Genomic DNA, 24,137 nt, shown 5'->3' on the forward strand with positions numbered 1-24,137 from the left:
GGTGTGGCAGGGTCTGCTGTATGTTTTTTTGGAGTCAGATGCCTGACTATGCCCATACTCCAACTGAAAGAGAAGGCTAGACTCGAGGAAGAACTTACTTTTGAGGTTGTTGGGGAGGATCAGAAAAAGGTGGCTCCTGATGTAAGTCCAATATTTTATTGAGAACAACATTTCTCAGAGGCCTTAAAAAGGAATTGCTGGAAGAGGACTGTTTCCTCAGGTGTCCTGTTGGTGGGGACATTGTCACTTGTTGTTCCAGCACAGGGGATTCTCCTGGAAGAGTGTGCTCACACACCCCCACACAAGCACACACACACTGAAGTAGCCACTTAGAACTAAACTGAAGCATGTCTGACAACCATCTGCAGACACAGAAGTGGGCTCCAAGGACTCTCTAGGGACAGGGCTCTGGGGCCCTCGCTGATAGAACAATCCCCCCCCAAAAGAATAAACCAGGACACCATTCAAAGAGAGGGGCTCCAGTAACCCCCCTCACCCTCCCACCACCCCCAGTCTCCTCTAATGTGGATGTAATGTGCTAGCGAATGTGCAGACCCAGCCAGCCTCCCCACTGCCCCATTGCAGGGCTGGGGTCCAAGACTGGAAGAAAGTGCAGCTCATATTTGTACTGGATTGTGAGGGATACAAAGATTAAAGGACCCAAAGATAAAAGGGCTCCCTTGAAGCTGTGTGCAGACTTCTGGATCTAGGATTTGTTCTGCAAACAAAAGAAATATTCTTTTCTGTCTGGGGAAATCTCACATTGAACAATCTCTGCTAGGGCTTCAGGTGGATCTGTGCTGGAAGCGAGGGAACGGCCCAGGGATGGGCTTCTGAGGACGCAGTCCTGCCTCAGTGGTGGGGGCACATCCCTGACAGCCTGTCCACTTCCTCCCAAGCTGTGCAGGATGCTATTTTGAAATCCACAGATGGAAGGGACAGAAAAGGTGTGGGGGTGAGAGGCAGAGCAAGTTCAATATCACCCATTGACATTTGTGATTCACGTGGCCCCAGGGAGGGAGAGAAGTGAATTCAGACCTTCCAAGACTTGGAGAGCTGGTAAGGGTTGAGCAACTTGTGTTATGGAGGGAGATGAACACTGAGCTCTGCACCTATGAGACAGTGAGAACAAAGGGACCGAGCAAAACCTCCACCTGAGAGGATGAGTGTGGGGGTGGGGGGAGGTCATGTCTACCTATAGAGAGAGGTAAGGACAGGAAAGAGAGAGAGAGAGAAAATGGTGAAAGTAAAGGAATAGGAGAAAAAGAAAAATGAAGGCACTGACAGAGAAAGAGCAGCACAGATCCACACAAAGAGAGGCTGAGAAACCCCGCCCGAGCCTGGGGAAGCGGTGGTGGGAAGTGGGTGAGGGAGAGACGCAGAAGGGTCAGTGACCAAAACAGTTGGCCAGACTGATGCCTGGACAGGTGGGCAGGAAGGCAGAAAGGGGAAGGAACCACAGAGAAAGACCCTGCTCACCAGGCAGAGGAGAAGGGGCAGGGATTGGACCAGCTTCTCCCAGCTCACAAGCTAATAGCATTTTCCCCTGCCCTTCTCCCAGAGCCCAGGGCTGAGATTGACGGGACTACATCTTGTCTAGGTCCTGAGTGGATTTGAATAATTAAGTCATCTGGATTCTTATGATTTACCATTTTCAATGATAAATAGACAGCGCCCAAGCCAGCCAGTTGGCAAAACTCTGGCTGCTAGTTACAATTTGTCAAGCTGCCAGCAGATTCATGTTTTATGCTAATGGAGAAGGACTCATTGACTAGGGGGAGGCGGTGACCGGGTCAGCTTTTTCCTCAGGCACCCAGAGGTCGAGAGGTCAGGGAGAAAGGCCGAGGCCGGTATGGATTTTCTGTAAGGGTCAGTGTAATTTTATAATAATTCAGCAGTACACACCCTCTTGCATACACAGAGGGTCTTGTATGCAGAGATATGTTCAGATCTGTGTGTGTGCACACACACACACACCTGTGCAGGCTTCTGTGGCCCAGTGTATACAAGCCTGGCACAGGCACACTTGTCCACCCCCCACCCTGCCCCCTCACCCCCCTTAGCTCACTTGTACATGCACACCCTTGCTATCACCTTCAGGCATGTGATCACACCAAGGCAGACTCACAAACCTGCTCAGCAACTGGAGCAAGATATCACCCACTCCAGACCCAGCAATGCACATCACAAACGTGGAGAGGTGTCTTCTAAGGGCACCCACACCAACCAGCCAATACCCTTTATTTCAGGGCTTTCACATCTGCTGATCCCATCCCATGCCTATTGCTCCCATTCTAGTATTTTTCCAATGGGGAAACAAACAGACAGTTCTGCTTTTCAACCAACTGGGGCTGGGTAGCGGGAGCTGGGAAGACTGGGACTTGGTGCATGGAAGGCTGCAATCAAAATCACCTGAACCCAAGTCAAACTTTCTTTCCATTGGTTTATTTATGTGTTTGTCCACAACACACTGAAGCCCCACATGTGCAAGAGCTGTTTTTTTGTTTTGTTTTGTTTTGTTTTTTTTACAGTCATGGCAAAGTGAGGTATACAGAAGGCTTTGCACATAGTAGGTACTGAATATATTTTAATGGAGTGCACAGATGGAGCTACTGACTTCTAGATGGCACAAATTGCTTGTTTCCCCTTCCATTCCCTTACCTCAACAAACCTTTAAATCATTGCTGGTTTGAGAAGCCAGAAAAGAGGTGTGGGTCTGGGTGAAGACCCCAGGGGCTACCTGGACCTTGATATGAGAAACCTGGGCCTTTGGTGTAATGAGAGATGCTCTATACCAATTGGATAAATCTGGTCTCAATATTGTCCCTCAAATGCCCTCAAAAATGGATCAATGAGCGAGGCAGGACTGAGGAGCATTTGCCCTTCCTCCTGCCAGAAGAGAATTTGAATTTGCTCTGTGCAGCTCATGAGCAGGGCTGGAAGCTGTGTTCCTTACCATCAGCAGCTTTAAAGTTGGTGGGGCCATGGGAAAGGATTTGGAGCATGGAGAGAAACATTTCATCTCCCTGTTCCCCATCACCCCCAAAAGGGAGGAAAAACAACAGCAAACAGAAGAGAACATCAGAGGCTGAGACAGGGAGGAGAGCCCAAAGGCAGAAGCCATTTCCAGCATCAGGCTCAGGATGTAGCTGCGGCTGTTGGCACTGCCCACTGAGATTTCAGATCCTGAGAAAGGTTGGGGCAAGGAGGCTGCTTGCTGAGCAGATGTGAATGGCAGTGGGCCTGACTTATCAGGGATGTTCCTTGGAGAGACAGCCAAGGGCCAGAATGGACCAGAATCTCCACCCCAGGGAAAAGGACCCCTAAACACATTGGAAATCGGGAAATAGACCTTGCTTGTTTAAAAGTTGGAGGCTCTGGCCCAGCATCACTGACCTCATGCCCCTGCACTAAAGTGAGCTCCTGCAGGCCCTCACAACCCTGGGAGAGCAACAACAGCCTGGGTGTACCACAACTGCACTGCCAGGGGCAGTCTGCAGGCAGACTGTGGCTTGAAGATGGGTGGGGGTGGGGAAGGACTTTCTGGGGTGTGCCATGGGGAGAAAAAGTCATAATTGTGATTGTTGCAGAAAATAAGCTGATTCATCCTGCATCTAGCTAGCAAAATTTACTCCCCATTTTACCCCTCATCTTCCAATCCCAATATCTGCATTCAGGTAGGGAACTCTTGAGGGCAGGGTGCGTATTAGCTAGCTTAAAGGTCTCAGGGCAAAGCTTTCTGGAATACAAAGCTATCCAGAGCCCAGCTTGGACTAGATGAAAAGGGAAGGAGAGAAAGAAAACAAAGAAAGAAAGGGAAGAAAGGGAGGAAGTAAGGTAGAAAGAGAGATAGAGAGGGAGAAAGATAAATGGAGGAAGGAAGGAGCTACAGAAAAGAAGAGAGGAAAAGCCTAAAAAGCAAAATGCTGGAAAGTGCTGGGTAGAGGCCTCCCTCAGAAAGAATTGCAAGGTTTGCTATGAACACGCCCGTCCTCAAGGCTCTCACTGCCCTTGGTTGACCTCAGTGACCTGCCCAGGATCCCACCTTTGGGAGACAAAGGAATTATCTAATTGGCTTTAAAAAAAATCCTCTGAATGAAACCAGGTGGTTGCAGCCAGAGAACACAAACTGTACAGGAGAGCATAATCATACATACATCAGGTCTGTCCCCTCTACAGGCCAAACCTAAAGCCACCTTGCCAATCATTCTCTCTGTGTGAGTTCACTGAAATAGACTGCACACCAAAGGTTCATTTGCCCTAGTAGGGAATGTCCTCCTTCTCTTTCAAGTGTGAGATTCCTCTTCTGGCTCCTTCAGGGTTTGGCTTTTCATGCCAAGCTCTTTACAGATGAATCCACCCTTTTGGCATGGAGGGACCCCAAGACCTGGAAGGTCGCTTTCTGGGGCAGGGATGGAGATAAGGATGGTAAAGGAGGAAGACTCTCTTTTCACCAATGGAAGAAAAGACCTTATCTTCACCCCTTCCTTAACCAGCAAACATACAGGCAGGGTAACCAAAGTCAGAGAAAAATCCACCAATGCAAAGGGCTCATTTGATAGATGATCAGACTGAGGCCCAAGGTCACAAAGCTAGAGCACAGCAGAAGAGCCAAGCGGCCCAGTCTCTAGGCAGCTTCTGCCACTGTGGTCAGCGTGCAGGCGCTAGGGGCCGCCGCTGGGGGGACCGAGCCGGTGACCGGGGACACCCGGCCCGGTCGGCGACCAGGCCCACCATCGCTCTTCTGCTTCAGGCGCGGGCTTTGGACCCAGATCTTCACCCGCATGTCGCGGAGCTGCAAGGCCGCTGCCGGCTCTCCGCGCTGAGATTGGGGCAGGCACTGCTGCAGGAGACGCTCCTTCTCCAGCTCCGTCAGCTGCTTCGCGGGAGAAGCTGGACTGCAGGGGTCTGGCCTCCGCCTCCTCTTCCCGGGTCGCGCCAGCCGCTATCGCCTGGGCTGGGCACCTGGGGTGGTGGTGGTGAGTCAGGGATGCGGCCACCGGGGTTGAGGCGTTCTGGGTACCTGGGAGAACACGCCCTCCACCCCAACCCCTTCTCTCAATTCGCGCCCTTTTCTATTACCCTATTTTCTTTTGCTTTCGTTTTCTCTCTCTCCCTCTTTTTATTTATCTTTGTTTCTTCTTTTCCTCCCTCCCTCCCTTCCTTCCTTCCTTCCTTTGCTTTCTTTCTGTTCTACCTTCACTTTTTTCTCTTTATATTCTTCCTTTCCATCACCATTCCTCCTCTTTCCTTTTCCTATCTTCCCTCTTTTCATTGCTTTCCTTCTTTCCTTTTCTTTCTCTCTTCCATTTTTTCTTTTACATCCCTTTCTTTTCTTCCCCTTTTACTCCCTAGATCCTTCCTTCTTTCATTTTTTCTTTCTTTCCCTAATTTTCTTTTTTTCATTTTTTTCTTTCATTAAAAAAAAAACCTAACCATGCTTCCTAGTTCTACCCTTTATCAATATCATTTTTGTGTTCATCTCTCTCCCACCCTCTCTCTCAAGTCTCTGCCAACCTTTCCTAGCCCCAGTTTTTTCTCTTTGTTGGTCTGAATATTTCCAGCCCTTTGTGCCGTTTTCCTCAGCCTTCCTTCTATCGGCCTTTGTTACTAAATCCTCTCTACGCAATAGGCATATAGTGTAAAGCTGCCCCCCCACCACACACGTCGGGATTTCTATCTTGTCAGCCCAGCCATCCTTCCTGCCATTCTTTTTCGACCCGCTTTAACTTGGGGCTCAATCCCAAGAATGAGGCTGTTTTCCTCTAGTTGAAATGTCAGGGCTGAGCCCACAGTCCCCCACTACCGGCTTGGGGGGGGGGGAGCCTTGTCAAACTGCTGCCACTCCTTCAATCCTAAGAAGAAAGAGAAAGAGAAGAAAGAAAGCGACAACCCCTACAGATGTGTGAGCTGAGGGATGTTTGGGGGTGGGGGAGACCACGGGTTAAAAGAACCAGGTTCCTCAAGAGGGGAAGCAATAAACTCTAGAACTAGGCCCCCTCTGTCAGAGCACCCAGAGCTGGGGCAGGCTGCAAAGGAAAGCCCCAATCGGCTCCCGTGTCAGTTGTTAGTTTTGGGATTATGAGATCTTCCATTCATAATCTGGGCTGGAGAGGTCACTAGGACCACGGGATGGTATGAAAGAAAAGGGCTTAGATTGATTTTTAATATCAGTTGCCCCTGGAAACGTTCCTCTGAAAGAACAAGTTGTCTGGGGACCACGCCAGAGTCATTCTCGGCAGTGCGGGCTGCGGCCCTCGTAACCCTCTCAGCCAGGCCGGCTCAATTCCGCGGCTCTGCTACAAGCAGGTGCTGTGCCGCCGCTCCGCGACGGGCGAAAATCCTGGGAAGCAGCAAAAACAAAGGCCTGGGCAGATTCGCGGCTCCTGGCCCAGCAGGGCCCAGCGGCCTCTGGAGGTACCCGCGGGGTAGGGATCAGAGACAACACGCGCTCAATGTGAGAATTTTCTCTCCTGAAAACCACAGTTCCTCCCGGCCCTCTCCAGGAATCGGTCCCAAAGCGCCGTCTGCCGCCCGCTCTGCTCCGCCAGCCGGGGGTTGCCCGGGAGGACCCCCACCCGGCAATCTTAGGCACAGCCGGGATCCTCCGCCCCAGGAGTTCGCTCCGGGCGGGTTTCCCGCCCAGGCACACGGCGGGCCTCCAGGGTTCTCCAGGCCCTGCCCATGCACCTGCAGCGGCCTCCGCACCCACCCCAACCCGACCCCTGCCCCCACTCTCCTCCTGTAACTCCACAAGTTCAGCCGCTCCCTCTGCCCTTGACTCCCTTTTGAAGAGGCTCCCCCATCTTTTTCCAGGGACATCTCTTGGGGGAGGGGGGCAATCTCAACCCTGGGAGAAGGGAGGGGGCTCGTTTCCTTGCACTCCTTTGGAAAATAGAAAAGGTTGGAAGGTTGTACTAGGGTGGGGACCAAGAGGAGGCACTCCCTGACTCCACTTTTGGGAAATGGGTGTCTCTGTCAAACTGGATGTAAAACAATAATAATAATAATAATAATAATAATAATAATAATAATAATAATAATAGTGATGATGATGATGATGATGTATTTGGGCTTTGGTCTCCTCGTGTCACTTAAAATAGGCAAAAGGTCTGGGGGTAGGGGCAGGAGAGGCTGAGAGTGTACCAGGCTGAGGCTCGGGGCCAGTCTCTATCCCGGCAGAGTGGGAAATTCTGCGTCTTTCCGCTAGTATTTCTCTCCCTTTCCGCGGAGACCCCTTTGGGGATCTCCAAGCGTCTCTAATGGCTTGCTGGGGTGAGCAGGTTTGGGACCCGGCCGGGTTTTCTACACTGATAATCAGCCGCGACTGGGAAACAAGGAAATGCATCCTCCCATCAGTACAGGAGGCAGAGGCCCCTCCTCCCCACTTTAAACCTCAAAACCCCAACTCTGCTCCCTTCCCCATCTCCCTTCAAAAAACTTTCCCGAAGTTCCCACAAGTTGCGTTTGGGGAAAGAAGTAATCTCCCTCAGATTCCTGGGATCTCTCGGTCCCTAATTTCTCCCTTTCTCGCATTTGGGAAGTACCCCCCCCTTCCTCCGGTTCTCCCGACCCCCGCCCCTGCCAGCTGCCACCGTAGTCCCCAAACTCAGGGGAGGAAAGCTACTCTGGCCCCACGCATCTGAAAGACGCCCAACTCCAACCCAGTTTCCTCCGAGGGTGGGCAGATCAGGGTCTGCCTGAAGGGGGAACAGGGTGGGGTAAAGACGAAAAGAGACAGACGGGGGGTGGGGAGGGGGTGGCATTATTTTCAAGATAAATCGCACCTCCTCCTGGGCACAGCTCACCTGCTTGGGTAGGGTTCCTCTTGATTTTCATCCACTCAAGAGTTTGTCTTTCTCTCAAAGGATCCCAGGGAACTCCGTCCTGGAAGGGCGACTCTGAGGGTGCAGGCCCCAGATCCAGTGCGGGCTTCAGGGAATCCCCGTCCACAAAGTGAAGGCTGGAGCAGTTCTCCGGAAAGGAAGCATTCAAGTGCCTGGGGCAGGGGGCCGGGCTGCTAACCCGGGGTCTGCCTGAGGCAGAGTGGGCGCCAAAGAGGGAGTAGCCGGTGGGGCGGGGAGAGCCGGGAGAACTGCAAGGAGAGGGCCCTTGGTCCCTGGCGATTTCTCTCGCTTCCTCCAGTTTCTGCCGTCCCGGGTGTGCCCCAGCCCACAACATTCCCTCGACCGCTTCTGGGGCGGCGCTCAGGGCTCCGACAGGGAGGAGAGGGAGGGCGAGGGGGCTAAGAGATCCCCCCCTCAAGCCCTTCCCCAGTCCCCGCGCCACCGTGCCCCCCCCCGCCCCCCGCCCAGAGCCAAGGGACAGACAGAGAATTGCAACAAGAAATTCGATCGATTGGTACAAGGGACCACGTGGTCCGGGGCTGGCCAATGACCAGGCCGCCCGGGATGAGCTAATAATGGAAGCAATTTGTAACTTTCAGTAGCTCTCTGGGCCTGGGTACCGGCGGGAGGGAGGCGGGCAGAGATGGGGAGATGGGCACCCCTAATCCTCCCGCCCTCCTCATTCGTCCAAGGGCACTCAGAGCCCGGATTGCTCTTTTTCCCCCAACACCCAGGCGCTCGCAGGGTCCCTCGCCCACTCCAATCCAGCCGCCTCCGGTCCAGAGCAAGGTAAGCGGGTCCTCCACCCAGCAAATGCCCCTACCCTATCCTTTCTGGCACCTTCAAACAACACCCCCTTTCCTTGTCCCATTTGACAATTTAAATGTGATTTTTTTTCTCTTAGTTGAAGGAAAAAAAATCCTTTTGTATTCATTCTTTTGTGTACTCCATTTCAGATTTGGCAAAGAATTAATTTCAGATTAATATACTTTCCTTGCAGAAAAGCAGTACTTTTCTCTTTTTTGATAAATTTTAATCTCCCCTTTCTTGCAGAGGAGTATTCTTCCTATGGAGAGTTTACTTTTCTTTGAGAATGAGTTAAACTTATGTTTTTCAAGTCTCACTTCTTTAATGATGTCAGGTTCACCCCTTTTCCTCCATCCCCTCCTCCAATTTCAATATTTACAAATAATCACTTAGCAGATTTCAACTTCATTCGTTTGGTTTTCTCTTCCTTCACTAGTTTTTCAACTGCTATGGAATTTTCACAATTTTTTTCTCTTTGTGTGAACTAAGGCTTTAGTTTTGTGTTGGTTTCTCTTTTTGTTTTGTAAATGACTTTATTGTTTAGGAGACTATGGGGAGCGAACAAAATCTCTTTTGATTAATCCCAATCCCCTCCTCTTTTTAAGGACCATTTACTTGAAATGTTTTATACCTTTTCCTCCATTTTGTTTGTTATGTCTCGCTTTTGAGATATTTTATCTCCTTTTAGGATCTGGCCTCTTCTTTAAATTTAATCTTTTGTATGTTAAACCATTTTTTAAAGTTCTTATTTTTTGAACTTCACAATTTTGTACACTTTTACCCTTCTCTAATTCCCTTTGCGCTCCTGCCTCCTCCATCCCAGAACCCCCAACTTCCACAATTCCCAGTTTCAAATTGTGACTCATCCCACCACCACCCCCCAAACTGGGGAGAGAAAACGCCCCCAAACCTGAGAAGGAAAACCCAGAAGGACACCTGGGAAGACACCTCAGATTCTTGCTCTGGGCACCTCTACTCCCACACACTCCCCCTGACCCTCTTCTCCTTCCTCCCTCCTCAAGCTAGCAAAATCAGGGAAAGCAGAGTATTTGCCCAACTTTTTAGTCTTTCCACTTGGCCCTATTCTGGGCAAGCATCCGGTAAATACAAAGTCGAGTTTTAATTCTCATTCTGTGGAGTTCTAAGACAAGTGCAAAGAGAGCCTGCTAGGTCTCTGACCTCCTGGAGGAGGATTCCCAAAGAGACACCACATTGTTTATTCCTGCTTTTACTTTTGGGGACCCCATTTTTGATCCCTGGCTCTGGTGCTCTGGCTTTGAGTGGACACCGATGAGGTTTGGTTTAAGAGACTTTGGGGGTAAATCCCAGTTCTGAGGAAAAATTTTTTTTTTTTTTAGTATTACTGCAAAGTAAACCATTAAAATGGTTTACCCCCTTTAGCCTAGTCAGCCTATTCAGATTCATCACCACCGCAAAAATAAAATATAAGACAATATCAATAAGAACAGAAGTTACCTATGTTTCCTGAAGATCTACCTCCAGTGACTTTGTTCGTTCTTCTCAGGGAAATGGCCTCCAACTTGGGAGAAGTCAGGCTGCCGCCCACTCCCCTCCGCTCCCAGCCATGCTGTGACATTGACATTCCGGGCACAGTCGGCCCAGCCCCTGTCCCCGCTTCCCCAAGTATGAATCTAAATTACTATTAATAGGAGGCCACTCCAAGTTAATTGGCATTAAAAGAATTCATTTCAATTTGTTAATATTAAATGAACGCTCTGCACTTGAGCTCCCTTCTTCACCCTGGATTCCCAGATGAGTAATGGGAAGAGGGGGCGGAGGGTTGAGGATTTTATTTCTGGCTCTCCAGCTAAGCCACTCTGGTGCCTCCCCTGGGGGCCTGCTCTCAAAGCACAGCAGGGCCTGATTGGGGAACGTCTGGTCTTTTTTGGTGAAATTCATCTGATATAGCAGGAGCTGGACAGGAACAGAGGGAGAAGAACATAGAGGTTTGGGGGACATTGGAAGGCGGGGCTGGGTAACGCTGGGAGGGGGAAGGGACTGGAGGAACTGGGAAAAAAGTAGAGAGGGAAAGGCACTGAAGCGAACAGGTTAAGTGGAGAACAGGGTTGTGGGCTGTGGGGTAAGGCAGGTTTGTGAAAAAAGGTGTTAGCAGCTCAAAGACCCTGCTAGAGAAAGAGGGGTTGGGGGGGGGGGGGCAGGTGAAGGTGAGACAAAACCCCTAGGGATTCTGAAGCTCTCTAACTGTATGACTTTAGGCAAGTTACTTAACTTTTCTCTCTGCCTTAGTTTCTTGATCAGTAAAACAGGGGTAATAATAATAGTACCTATCTTAGGTGGTTGTTTGGGATTAAATGAAATGTAATGTGCTTTTCCAGTGCTTGGCAGATAGAAACTGCTAGTAAACGCTAACTCATTGTAGCAGTGGTTAAGAGCATGGATTCTGGAGCCAGGCTGCTTGGTTTTGAATCTCAGCCCTGCCTTATAGTAGCTGTATGACCCTGGGCAAGTTACTTAACCTCTCTGTGCTTCAGTTTCCTCATCTGTAAAATGAGTTAATTAATGGTAGCTACCTTAGGGGTTGTTGTGAGGATTAAATGAGTTAATATATGTGAAGTGTCTGCAATAATGCCAGTCCCATAGTAAGCACTTTATCAGTATTTGTTATTATTAATGTTTTTCATCTGATTTAGGAAGGTTGGAGACAGAGCCACAGATGAATTACCTCTTAGAGGAGTTCAATGGATTCTCTAAGATTGAGATCTGGGTCAACTCTCTGACCCCCAACCCTGAATCTAGTCTAACAACTGGGGCTGCATGAGATGAGGGCTGGGAGAGTAAAACCCCAGACGCCTGGGAGCTGGGACACCTCAGTTCTTCCCTGGCCTCTGCTCTGAATCTTGGGCCAGTGATCCCCTCCAGTGCTCACAGGCTTCAAAGGAAAATCACTTCTCTTGCCCCTGGGAGAGGCTGGTGATGAGGGAATTACTTTCTTGGTTTAATATCTCCTTTTGGTACAGACAAGGACAAATGTTGGGAAAATGTAGACATCCAGAGGGGAAGATATACTTTCCTTCTTGGGGATTGTGATAGAGCAAAGGAGATTAACAGTTACTAAACACCTTCTAATTATGTACCAGCTTCCCACACTTGATCTCACTCGAGGGTAGGAGGAAGGGACAGAGGTCCAGAGAGTCATAAAGCTAGAAAGTGGCAAAGTTGGAATCTGAACTCTGATCTGCCTAGTGACAAATCTTAACCCCTTTCCATTTCCACACTTTCCTGAAAGGCCAGGTAGGATATGTGTAAACTTGGGGCAAGGACCAGGCCAGCACCACGGGGCAGCTGGAAGGTGGAGGAAGGGAGAGAAAAGAGGCAAAGCAAGATTCTTTGAGTCAAGGAAGACATCCTGGAGGAGGAGAGCATAGATCAGTGTTCAGATGGGCAGAGAATAAGGATAAGAAGTAAAGAAGAGGGAGGAAGGGAGTCATGTATAAGACAAAGACAGAGAGGAAGAAAGGACCAATACAAAAAGGCTGGGTGAGGACAGGGGACGTGAATCAGACTTGCCTGGATTTGCTTGCTGGCACAAAGTAAAATGAGGAATTTATTGAGGACTTTCTATGTGCCAGGCACATAAGTTATCTCAGTTAATGCTCACTACCCTTACAGATGGGTTTCTTATTCCTATTTCCAAGAGTCAGTTGATGCTCAGACAGTTTAATCCCGCCTTAAGGTCACATAGTTGGTAGCTGGGTTTGTCTGGCACAGCACCCATGCCCGGGCTGCCTGCTCAGCCTGGCCTCCTGGCCCTGGTATCCTCTTCCATTCCTAGTTCAAACTCTCCTGTACCCTGACATCCAGAGCCACACCCAGGAACTGGGAATAGGGGGATAGAGAATGGAATGAGACCAAGAGAGGTGGATGAAAGGGTGTCCTCTCTGCAGGGAGGCTTCTAACTCACTTTCCTGGGAATGCTGCTCTTGGGATGAATGGCAGACACTGGAATGAGAATTACATTGTCTTCTGGGCTATAGACTCTTCCCTTCCTCTGGGAGCAGCAGAGGAAGAGGGTGGGTTTTGAGCCCTGGATTAAGATCGCTAGTTGCCCACTAAAACCTATTCTCCCCTTGTGTATGAGGCTAGACTTACAGCTGGGCCCAGCCCCACACAGCTGGAGACTCCCCTTCCCAGCTACCCTTACTGCCCACTGTGGCCAGAGGGGGAATGTGAGCTGAGTGATGCGGTCAGAGCCATGAGACATTGGGTAAATTCTCCTTTGTGTTCTCTGTTTCATAAACTGGAACCAGATGCACCTGAGACTGAACTGTGACCATGCAATTGAGGAGAAACCCCTGGGAGTCAAAGCAATGATCTGAAAGGAACCCAAGTCCCTGACCAACCTCGTGGAGCAAAGCTGTCTGCCATCCAAGACTGCCCTCTTTCAGACTGTTATGTGAGAAATAAATTTCTCATTTCTCTATGCTACTGTGTTTTGGGGCCTTTTTCTTATAGCATTTTTGCTACCACCCTTACTAAGATAGCTTTGCACATCAGACTTGTCAATCCAAGCCCACCAGCAAGATTACATCAGATCATGGAATAATCACAATGATATTTATTGAGCAGCAGACACTATGCTAAGGACTCTAAGCACATTTCTTAATATAATCCTCGTGACATTCCTTTCAACTAGGTGGTATTATTATTCCGATTTACGAATAAGGAAACCAAGGCCTGGAAAAGATTAGGAATGTGCCAATGGACACACAGTAAGTGGTAGAGCTGGGATTCAAACCCATGAGTGTGCAGTGCTTGCAAATCTCCTAAGGACAGAGCTGGAGGGAACTTGGAGGTCATTCTGTGGTCAGCCTAGCCCCTTCAAAGTCACCATGAAGTCCTGGGCATCTGGGACTCCCAACCCTGCCCCCCTCACCAAGAAGTTCAGCAGGGCACCCATGTTTTATGTTGGGTCACTACATAAAATTTTGTTTGAACAAAGGACCCCGCAACTAAAATCAGTTTGAAAACCCCTGGTAAGTCTAATCCCCTTCTTTTACAGATGAGGCCACTGAGGCTCAGAGAGAGAAAGTGACTTGCTTAAGGTCACCTGATTTTCCTGCCAATTTTTCTGAATCCTAAATGAGTTCTCTACCATCACACTGGGCTGCCTCAACAAACAGAGTAATAAAATAACCAAACCCAGACAGGAGGGCCTGTGTCTTTCCATTCATACTTTCGGATAGCCATGCCACGTCTCCTTAATTCCCCATATGCCCCTCCTGTCTATGTTGGATCCTGGCCTTGGAGACCTACCTCCCCTGAGCCTGGGGAAAGAATGGGCTGCAGCTTTTCTCCTCTCCCTCATCACCCAAACAGTCAAAAATGCAGAGGAAAAGGAGAGCTGGGGACAGAGCCAAAGTAGCCAAAGGAATCCCTATGACATACTCTCTAGGCTTTCCACATTTATATCTGGAATCTAAAGCCCCTTCTTCCCCCCAGACCTCTTCCTAGTAGCCCACCAGGGAGAAGAGGGGGGAAAATGTCATAAATTTTCCTTATTTATACAGGAAGACAGAATGTTTCTTGTGCCAGAAAAAACACAGAGAGGGAGCTGTCAGGGGAGAAGGGACCCAGCCCCATTCCTTCTGAGGTCAATTTATCTTCACGAGCCGTGGCTTGGAGGTACCATAATGTGGCCTGTGTGAGATGCAGGCTTGGTTTGGTGGGCAGCCAGGACAGACAGTGTCTGTGCTTTGTTTCTGACCACCAACTTCCTGCTCCATCTCAACTGACCCCCTTCCCTTTGCTCTGTGACAGCCTGGACACGCAGAGAAAGAACGGGTGTGTTTTATATGTGGGAGCACCCCATACCCATGAAAGCAGGGTCTTAGGATCTGTTGTCTTTTGTGTTTATTACATGCACTGAGCTGGAACTTTCCTCCCTTTGTAACAGTCACTGAGGTGGAGCTTCTCCCTCCTTTCTCTACTGATTCTCTTTTTTGAAAACTCATTTTTATTATCTTGGTCAGCTTCTGTTCTGCTCAGACTGGGGCCTCAAACATTTCTCCTGGGCCTCAGAGATGTCCAAGTTGATGAAACCATATTCTGTCACCAGGGACAAGGGTCCCTCAGTCTGGTCTGCAAGGATTCTCCAGTATCTCACTCACAGCCAGGGTCCAGGAAAGTGATGTTTTTGGAGGCATAACTGGGCCCAGCATCCAGGCTGCCTGTCCCCACCCCCTTGCCTGGCCCATCTCAGGCTTGTAGTTACGCTTTGAGTTCAGTCCATTTGCTCACCCAGCAAGTGTTTATTAAACATCCAGTGAACCTACCAGAAATGGTCCCTGCCTTCGTGAACCTTGCAGTGCCAGTGGTGTAAGAAATACAAGTGAACAAAGTAATGGCAAGTTGTATAAGTTCTGTAATCATTTGTTGAATGAATGAATGAACAAACAAATGAGTACTTACTACGTGCTCTGGAAAGAAGATGTGAACAAATCAGAGCTAGGAATAACTTTCTGCTATTCTCATCACCTTTTTCAGTCTGAAAATTAGTACTTACTTCTCCATCCCTCAAAGGGGATGGTGGGCAGATAAATGCCATATATTAGCTAATAATAGCTACCAATAATTGGGCAAGACAACATACCAAGGGATTTAGGTATCTCATTGATCTTCACCCCCTGAATTAGGCATAATTATTCCCAGTTTGAAGAGGAGAAAACTGAGGTTCAGAGAGGTTACATAACCACCTGAAATCACAGAGGCAGCAGTTAAGTGGCAGAAAATTTGTACTTGACTCTGTGACGTGTTACTTGTTTTCATTCTCAGCCCTTCATGACAAATACTGGCATCGCTTCCTGAGGCCCAGGCACAGGGTGAGCTGGCCACCCTTCCCTGTCCTGTCCCTGCCTCTGCTCCTCTCCTCCGCTCCCCTCCTTCACAAAACACTGAAGCCACAGAGGCAAAACCGGCCAGGGTAGAGGCACCAGCCCTCTCTTTCACCAGCTTGTTATCCTGTGGCTATATGTGCCTCATAGATAGGAAAGGAAAGACCAGTTTTGCTTTCAAAGGCCTTTTCCTTCCAGCCATTGCCGAGCTGCCCATTGTATGTGGGAGGAAACAGGGGAGGCCTGGATGTTGTCAATAAAAGACTTCAACAAGCCAAAGAGTCAGCGGTGTTGACAAGAAGGGGACCTCAGCAAGGCAGATAATCAAAAGTTGACGATTGACAGCACTTTAGCAGCCCCAGCCCCCTGCTAAATCAGGCCTCTTACATGATCTTGATGACAAATAACAAACCTGGACACATCATAATTTTCACATGCTCACTTCTCACAGCAAACATAAGAGGTATCCAAGGCTGGGCTTATTACAGAAAAAGAACGTGTGTGGGGCTAGAACTCAAGCATCCTGCTCAATTTGATGTAATGAAATGTACACAGGGCTTACTATAGACCAGGTACTCTGCAAACTATTTACTGACTATTAACTCATCTGCTCTGCTCCACCACCGTATGAAGTATTAGTATTATCCACATTTTTTTTTTAGATGAGGAAACTGAGGCATAGCACTCAAGCCTCTTGCTCAAGTTCACACAGTCATCAAGTGGTGGGGCTGGGATTGTGAACCCAGCTGCTGGGCCCCAGATTCTGTGTGTAACCACTACCCCGGGTGGGCTTGGCTCTGAGATTGCACTTGGGAGCTCTAGTTTGTTTTTCTGGTGATCCCCCTCCCCGTCCCCCTGCCTCCCTCAGTCTTTATGGCCCATTGGAAAAAGCAAGTTGGAGCTGTGGCTCCCAGGGTGACAATCCTTCAGCTGCCTCCTTGGCACTGTCATTCTCTCTTCCCATCTCTTGCCAAGGGCTCCAGCCGGGAATACCCCAGACGGTTTGCCACGGATCAAGATTTCTCTGGAGAAAGAGCTGACAGGAAGGCTGCTGTGAGAAATGAAGTAACTTGCTATTCCCCCTAGTCCCCCATCAAGAGGAGCCAAATGAAGTCACTGTATATTGAACGGGTGCTATCCAAGTGCAGCCTTCTGGTCAGTTTGGAGGCATTTGTGGGCTCAGGTGGCCAGGGACTGACTGGCTGCATGGAAAATCTGAGGTGGTGGATGATTGAAATAAAAACTTCGGTAGGAGTATTGTGTGTCATTCATTCGACAGTGCTCCTGACATGGGCCCAGGGGTGTGCACGTGAGCGAATGGGCTTGTGCATTCATTGATTTATTCAATAAATTCTAATTACACACCCAAGAGGCACTGTGCTAGGTGTTGAGGATGAACAAGACAAAATCTCTGCCCTGCAGGGGCTCACAGTCCAGAGATGGGAAGCAGAGCAGGATTCTCAGTGATTTGTATCAAGCACTGAGGAGGGAAAGTCATTTAGCATCGCCATTTGACACCCCTAACTCCCCAATGCTGTCCTTTTCTTTTCCTCTCCATGCTGGGAGTGAGCAGCCCGTGGCTCAGGGCATTCCAAACAGTTTTCCTCCCTCAAGCTTCTTTCTGCCTGGACCCCGCCTTCCTTGTGAGCTGGGTCATTTATGTCAGAGAAGGCGTCTCGAGAATCTCCTTCACTGTCAGTCCCTGTTTGGCAGCGGGAAGCCACAGGGGTGGCAACAGAGCAGCAGAGATAAGACTTCAGTGTTAGGAGAAGGGGACCACAGGGGTGGGGTGGGGTGGGGTGGGATAGGGATTCGTTCCTGTTTGGTGCTGCTTTGTATCCCCGGGGGCTGACCTCTGTGGGCTGCATCACTTGGGCTCCCTGTCCCCTTGTTTCTTGTGGGATTTGGCCAGTGAAGGTCCTGGCAGGGAAGGGGGAGAGAAGAGTTGGGGTATTTGTTTTCCCCTATCCCTGCCCACCTCCTCCTTGCTGGCAGAGTTCTTGCAGTGGTCGTGGTCCCTCGATGGCCATGGCTTTGCTGGGTGGCCCCTCTCCCATGATCCCAGCTCCCTGTGTCCATCTCCTGCCCCTTTGAGGCCTTTTCCTGCCTCACCAGTACTTACTGGTTCCCTTCATTCTGTCCACACCTCTAAAAATCATCATGTCATTAAAATCTCTTCAGTGGAGCCCTTTGGAGTGTGTCATTTGTTTCCTGCTAGAACCCTGGTTGGCTCACCCAGGGGCAGAGGAGGTGTGGACCACTTTGGGGCTCCAGGTACACCCCCCCCCAGGTACACTTTATTACTCCTCTTCTTCAGGGGATCCCCAGAGGAAGAGAGAGGATTCAGAAGAATGAGTGAGGCACAACTATCTATTGAAGGTTTTCATTAATGGATGAGGAATCACTGCCTATAGCTCCCCTGAAAATAGAATCAAGAGGTAGTGCAGGAAGGCTTGTGGCTAAGCCAAAGGGAGGGAAGCTGATAACACTGGGGACTGACCCTGTGCTGGTCACTCTGACAAGCTGTCTCATTAAAACTTCCTAGACCTTTAATCCCTCTGGATACCCTTATCCTCAGTTCACGGGTGATAGTGTTGTGGCTCAGAGAGGTTAAGAGGAAGCAGCACAGGAGCTTCACTCTGCCTCAGTCATCTTCTCTGGCAAAGAGAAGCCCCCACCCCTGGGATCAAGGGACTGGGAAGGTGATGGACAAATCATGGCTGAAGTGTGGCAGTCTCACACTGGAAGGCTGAAGCCAGACTGCACAGATTGAATCCTGGATCCACCTCTTACTAGCTATGTGACCTTGGGCATGTTACTTGACCTCTCTGTGCCTCATCTTTATAAATGGGGATGATGATGATGATGATAATACCTATCTCATAGGATTGTGGAAGGGCTAAGTTAGTTCGTGGTTATGACGAGGTTAGGGACAGTGGCTGGCAAAGCGCTACACAGATGTGTTAAATAAACGGAGCCTCATGCACTCTCCTTATTTTCCACTCCCTGCCCACTTATTTCCTACCCCACCACCCGCTGCTTCCCAAGGTCCTAAAAGAGGGTGAGCAACTCAGAGCCCTTTGATGAGTCTGTTGCTCTCCAAGCCCTTTGTGAGCATGCTTTGCCCTGCCCAGCGCCCAGGCATCACCATTTTGGAGAGAGCAACAGAGCTTGGAGACACATAGTGGAGTCATGGACACCTGGCCACCATGCCCAGTGGGATCAGCTTCAATATGTGCAAAATGGCCCTCCTCCTGCCCAGCCCCTCAACTTCCTGGAGCTGCACGGGGCCGGGAGCTCTTGGTAACAGCACAATAAGTCCCTGTTTGTGGGAACTTTAATTTAAACATAAATTAGAGACAGCAAATGACTCTGGCAGCCAGATAAACCATCCTGGGAGAGCAAGGAACAAGCCAAGAGAATCAGCTGAGATAAGGCCTGGAACAGGTGAAGGTTGGGCATTCTGAGTGAAGAGCCCCAGAAACCCCACATCCCCAGTAGACTAGGCAAGTTACTCTTATTCCTAGCGGCCCTTCTCTGGGCTCCATGCCCGCTGCTTTCTCCTCCCGTTCTCTATATTTGCTCATTTTTTGCCCAATTCCAATCTGATTGCTGACTCCATGCACTCCCTCTCCCCACCCCCACCTCCCATGACTGTTTTGGACAACTCAGTTTCTTTACTTAGTTTGACACTCATCCTCTTCTATGATCCACTCTTCTGAGAAAGTTCTGCTTGTTATCTAACCTCCATCTACTCTACTACAGCTGGAGCATAACTCGGTGTTGACTCATGGAGTTTCTACCCAGGAGGCAGATGTGTTTATTTTTCTGGGTCTTAGTTTTCTCATCTATATAATGAACATGTAGGATAGGATACCTAAGCCCCTGTGAGCTCCAACTTTTCACAGGTGAATTTGAGGACAAGGGCATCCCAGGAAGTCTCTACTGTTCTATGACCCAGGAATTTTCCCTGTTTTAGACACATTGCTGTTTGTTTTGGGTGGAGGAACAGGCAGGTCTGTACCTCTGTGGGAGGGGCTGCAGGCTCTGCTTCCACTCCTCCACTCACAACACAGGCCCAGGCCCAGGACAGAGGCTACCTTTCGAGTTCTGTCAGGGCCTGCTGAGCCGAGCTCTGTGGAGCTGCGGCAGCTGAGATGTTGTCACTATCCTCCTGGGTGGAAGCAACATATGTTCCCTCTGTTACAGCACCTGTGACGGTGACTGAGGGATGGCAGCTCCCGAGAAGACAGAGTCCTACCCTCTCTGACTGACCTTGAGAAATCTTATCCTGCCTGCCTGGGAGTTTAAAGTGAAGGCAAAGGGGGTATATTGTCACAGCCCTAATGCTCCCACAGGATGGGAAGCTGCTATCCTTTATAGAGTGTAAAATAACACACCTTGACTACAGCAAGAGAGTTGAGGATCAAACCACAGGTAGAACTTCCGGGTTGGATGTTGAAGAGCAAGAAGACTGTGGCCCCAAGAGGTCATCCAAAAGGGAAAGCCATGGCCCTTGGCCCCAGAGGCTGTCTGTGAGGCCTGGGCCACAGGCAGGGGTGAGGGTAATGACTCCATAAGGTCTGTGCCAGACCCCAGGAATCAGAGGGTCCCCAGGACTGGAATAGAAGGACCTTGACATTTTCTCTGGCTCAAGCCCGTTAGACAGAGGTGGGCAACTGCCATTGGGGCCTGGGGCCCAGCTGTGTCTCCACCTTGCCCGCCGCCCCCTCCCGCGTGCCTGGCTGCCCCTGGAGCCCCAGGCCTGCTCGCCATCTGGGCAGCTCGGAGGAGAACCCACTGCCAAGGGAGTGCCAGCATTGATTTATGGCCTGCAACCCTGGCAAGCTCGGGCTGTGTGCCCAGAGCCGTCTTTGCTCAAGGAAGAGGTGCTCCTCTTAAAGGCACAGTGCGGCTGAATGCAGGAGTGTCCAGGATGGGAGCTGAGGTATTCAGGGGGCCGGCGAGGAAGGGCCCCCCACCCATCAGGACTCTGGGTGAATGTCATTCTCCAGGGAAGCTTCCAGACACACCTCATGCCCCTCATCATGCACTTCTCCTTTGTAGACTTAGCCCAATTACAACAAATTAATTTGTTTAATGTCAGTCTCTCATGATAGACTATAAACTCCACGAGGGCAAGGATCACGTCTGTTGTGTTCCTTCCTGTATATTCAGCACCCAGCACAGTGCCTGGCTAGTAGAGGCTCATTAAGAATTTGTCAAGCATAGGGAGGAATAAAGAAATGAAGGACCTTGCCCATGAGGTTGGGGAGGATCATATGTCTTCCGACCGCCTGGCTTGGTTTTCAAGACCCTGCAGCACCTGCATCTCCCCATAAGCCCCTCCCTCCAGGACCCCTTCCCTACCCCTTTCTTCCCTTTCCTTAGGTCTCTTCCCTTACCTCCTCTATACAATATTCTTTTTCTCCCACTTTCCTTCCTCCAGGAAGCTTTCTCTGATGCCTAGAGCCCCACCCCTAATTCAGACAGCTCCTCTCCCCACAGCTCGTTCATCAATTCATTCATTTAGCAATATTTACTGAGCATCTACTACGTGGTAGGCATTGAGTGCTGAGAATTCATTGATGAACAGAGCAGGCATGATCCCTGAACTCAGGGAGCCTATATTTCAGGGGGTGAGACAGAAAAAAAAAGAATTATGCTGACAAGCAAATACAAAGATGCAGTTTGTGATATCTGCTATGAAGTGGGCATCCACTTTAAATTGATCTAAAGTGGTCAGAGGTGGCTTCTCTAAGGAGGTGACAGCAGACAAAGATCTGAAGGGAAAAAGAGCAGCAATTCCAGGGTAAGAGGTGTCTCTATCACCTGGGTGGCATAGCAGAAACCCCTGGGGGGCTTTTCCAAACAACATACTCCCACCTCTTCAGCATTCTGAAAACTCCCACCCCTCCACTACCAGAGGATCTGCATCACTTGGGAGAGAGCAGGTTAGAAATACCCAGCCTCAGCCCAGATCTACTGAATCAGAATGCGTGTTTTAACAAGATTCCCAGGTGATTTGCATGCACAGTAACTTTTGGGAAGTGCTGATACAGATAATAACTCAAAGGTGGAACACAGCGTGAGGACATCAGGAGACGTGAGGTTGGGGTGGGAGGTGGGTACTGAAGAGTTTGGGTTTAAATCAGAAGTAGGGTGTGAATGGGAGCATTAGTTTGTGTATCTACCCCTATGTATGTGTATGTGTGTATGCTAGCGTGTATCTTCAGCCCTGATGTCTGTGGGTTATCTGAGGCTTTACATTTTCAGGCCCTTTTCCTTGCATGGGTGTGGATTCCCAGGGGATACATCTTTACCCCATTGTGAGAAAGCTCCTACTTTCACCTAAGCTGCGAGGCAAGTGGAATCTGCCAGCCTCTGGGTGGTGGGGACACCTCTGAAGTGAGGCAAGGTGAGGAGATCTGTGTTCCTGACCTGCAGCAATCCATTTATCTGACCTGAGCCTCATAAAGGCGTCCTGATGAGCCCAATCGCTTTGCTAATGGTTATGAGCTGAGACCTGGGGATTTACAGTTGCGGCCTCAGTGGTCACTAGACAGGAACAGGGCTGTGTGAAGGAGCTGAGGCTCTGCATGGCTTCAGTTCACAGAGGCCTGTGCTGGAGACCCTGGGGTGGGGGGGCCCCACCCTGCTTGTGGGGCAGAGACGCTGCCCTGCATGGAGGGAGGTGGGAGAAAGAGAAAACACCTCTGGCTTTAGGTATCCCAGGGATGAAATGGGGAGTGTCTGGGAAACTGGCCCAGCTTGACTGTGGGGGAAGGGGGATGCTGGAGAAGTGAGTGAGAAGGGGCCCCAGAATTTGGAGCCAAACTGGGGTTCAAATCCTGGATCTGTTATTTACCAGTGTATGCTATTAGACAAATCACTTAATCTCCCTGAGCTTCAGTTTCCTCATCTGTAGATGGGGATTGAAATACAGTTTCATAGCTTTGTGAGAATTACATGAGATAATGTTTGGGAAAGGCAATTCCAATACTAATTGTGTATATTTAAGTGGGTCAAGAGGCTGGGATTCTAAATCCACTACTACCACTAACTCACTGAGATTCTAGCATTGGCTCTGACACCAGTGGCCCTTTCTGGGCCTTGACTGCCCCACAGATATTAAGAGGTGGGCTGGACCCGATGTCCTTGTGGCCCTCTCCAGCTCTGATATTTTTTGGTTCTAATGAGGAGTCCTTGGGGTAGAAGTGGAGAGTTGGGTGGTCCGGACCTCATCCTGGCCCTGCAGAAGGCATCACTGCCACTGTTAGTGACCCTGGGAACCAGGGTGAGGAGGGAGGATGAGTCTAAGCAGCCCCTCCCCCTCAATGTGCCATCCTGAGAGTACAACCCCTGGCAGTGTACTGGGCACAGTGTTGGGGGAGTCTGGTGATCAGAAAAGGCCCTGTGCAGGTGTAGGGGGTCAGATGGGTATCCATGGAAATGCCTGAACCAGGCAGGTCTTCAAATAACCTCCCCCTCCCTTACCTCCCCACACTCAAGACACACACCCCACAGGACCCAGGAGTCTGCCCGATGGTGGGAGTGAGCGAAACGGAGTGCAGAAACACCTCCAAAGGACCCAGGTGGAGATCTGAGAATTCCTAAACCACAGAGCAGAACAGGGTCTTCAGCCTTTCCCCTCCCCTCTACCCCATTCTGGGAACATCCTAAAGCCATTGTGGGAGATAAACATGACCCTCAACCCAGCCCCACAGCCCCAGCCCCCTTCCATGCTCTGCCCCACCCTCCCCCTTTTGTGCTCACATCCTAATCATGAAACCCTGGAGATCTCTTAGAGCCCAGACAGCAGCCAATTCAGTGACCTTTACTGAGCACATATTATGTGCCAGGCACAGAGCCAGGAGCAAGGGATAAGGAGGGAAATTAGACTCAATCCCAGTCTTCAACATATCACAGCTAGCAGGAGACAGACTTTAAATAAAGACAACACAGTGTGTTAAGGGTCAGTGATGTACAGGACCACAGGCAATTCATCCTTTTGGGGGAAGGAAGCATAAAGAAAGATGCTTAAAAAATATTTTTTTAAATTTTTTGTTGTAGAAAATTGAAAACATAAAAATAGAACAGTACAATAAACCCCTGTGTCCTCATCAGGCAGCTCCAACAATGATGGTCCTGGTCAGTCTTGATGTATCTGTACTCCCACCCACTCTCCCGCCGCATTACTTTTGATCGACTGGGTTGGTTTTGAAGGAGGAACAGCAATTGTGCATGAGGACAGGCGCTGGAAGGACATCGCAGGCAGAGGGCAATGGCATTGCCCACGGGCACGAAGCAGTTCCTGCTAGCTGGTGCATCAAATCCAAGCTGGAGGAGTGGAGCAAGATGCTGCCCCCACCGCGCACACCGGCCCTTGGGCCATCCCTCACGCGGTCTGACTCGTTGCTCTTTTTGGAAATAGGAGTCTCTCCAGGCGAGTCTTCCGGAGAGCCAGGGAAGCGCAGAGCAGGCGTTTTAGGAGAGCAGGGTGGGGTGGGAGTGCGGGTGAGGGGGTGGGGGTGGGTGAGGCGTGCGCAAAGTCGGGGCCCAGCGAAGGCTGCGGGCCTTGGCGGGCTTGGCTCGAGGATGCGGGCTCAGC

At 50.0% G+C, this 24,137-nt stretch overlaps 1 protein-coding gene across 2 annotated transcripts; it reads right to left on the reverse strand.

Moving 5' to 3' along the window:
- Positions 1 to 2,423: 2,423 nt before the first annotated feature.
- LOC119543276 lies at positions 2,424 to 8,290 on the reverse strand. 2 transcript variants are annotated; one of them, XR_005218557.1, is made up of 2 exons: positions 7,809 to 8,289; positions 2,424 to 4,965 (listed from the first exon to the last, which is right to left on the reverse strand). XR_005218557.1 is itself a non-coding variant. In XM_037848041.1 (2 exons), exons 1-2 carry the CDS (start codon positions 8,179 to 8,181, stop codon positions 4,665 to 4,667), a joined length of 732 nt encoding a protein of 243 aa, XP_037703969.1. In that variant the 5' UTR covers positions 8,182 to 8,290; the 3' UTR covers positions 2,424 to 4,664. The 2 variants fall into 2 exon arrangements, 1 of the variants encoding a protein (XP_037703969.1); XM_037848041.1 differs by having other exon boundaries at positions 2,424 to 5,023; positions 7,809 to 8,290.
- Positions 8,291 to 24,137: the final 15,847 nt, after the last annotated feature.

This window comes from Choloepus didactylus, chromosome 8 (genome assembly GCF_015220235.1).
Source record: "Choloepus didactylus isolate mChoDid1 chromosome 8, mChoDid1.pri, whole genome shotgun sequence".
NCBI lineage: Eukaryota > Metazoa > Chordata > Mammalia > Pilosa > Megalonychidae > Choloepus > Choloepus didactylus.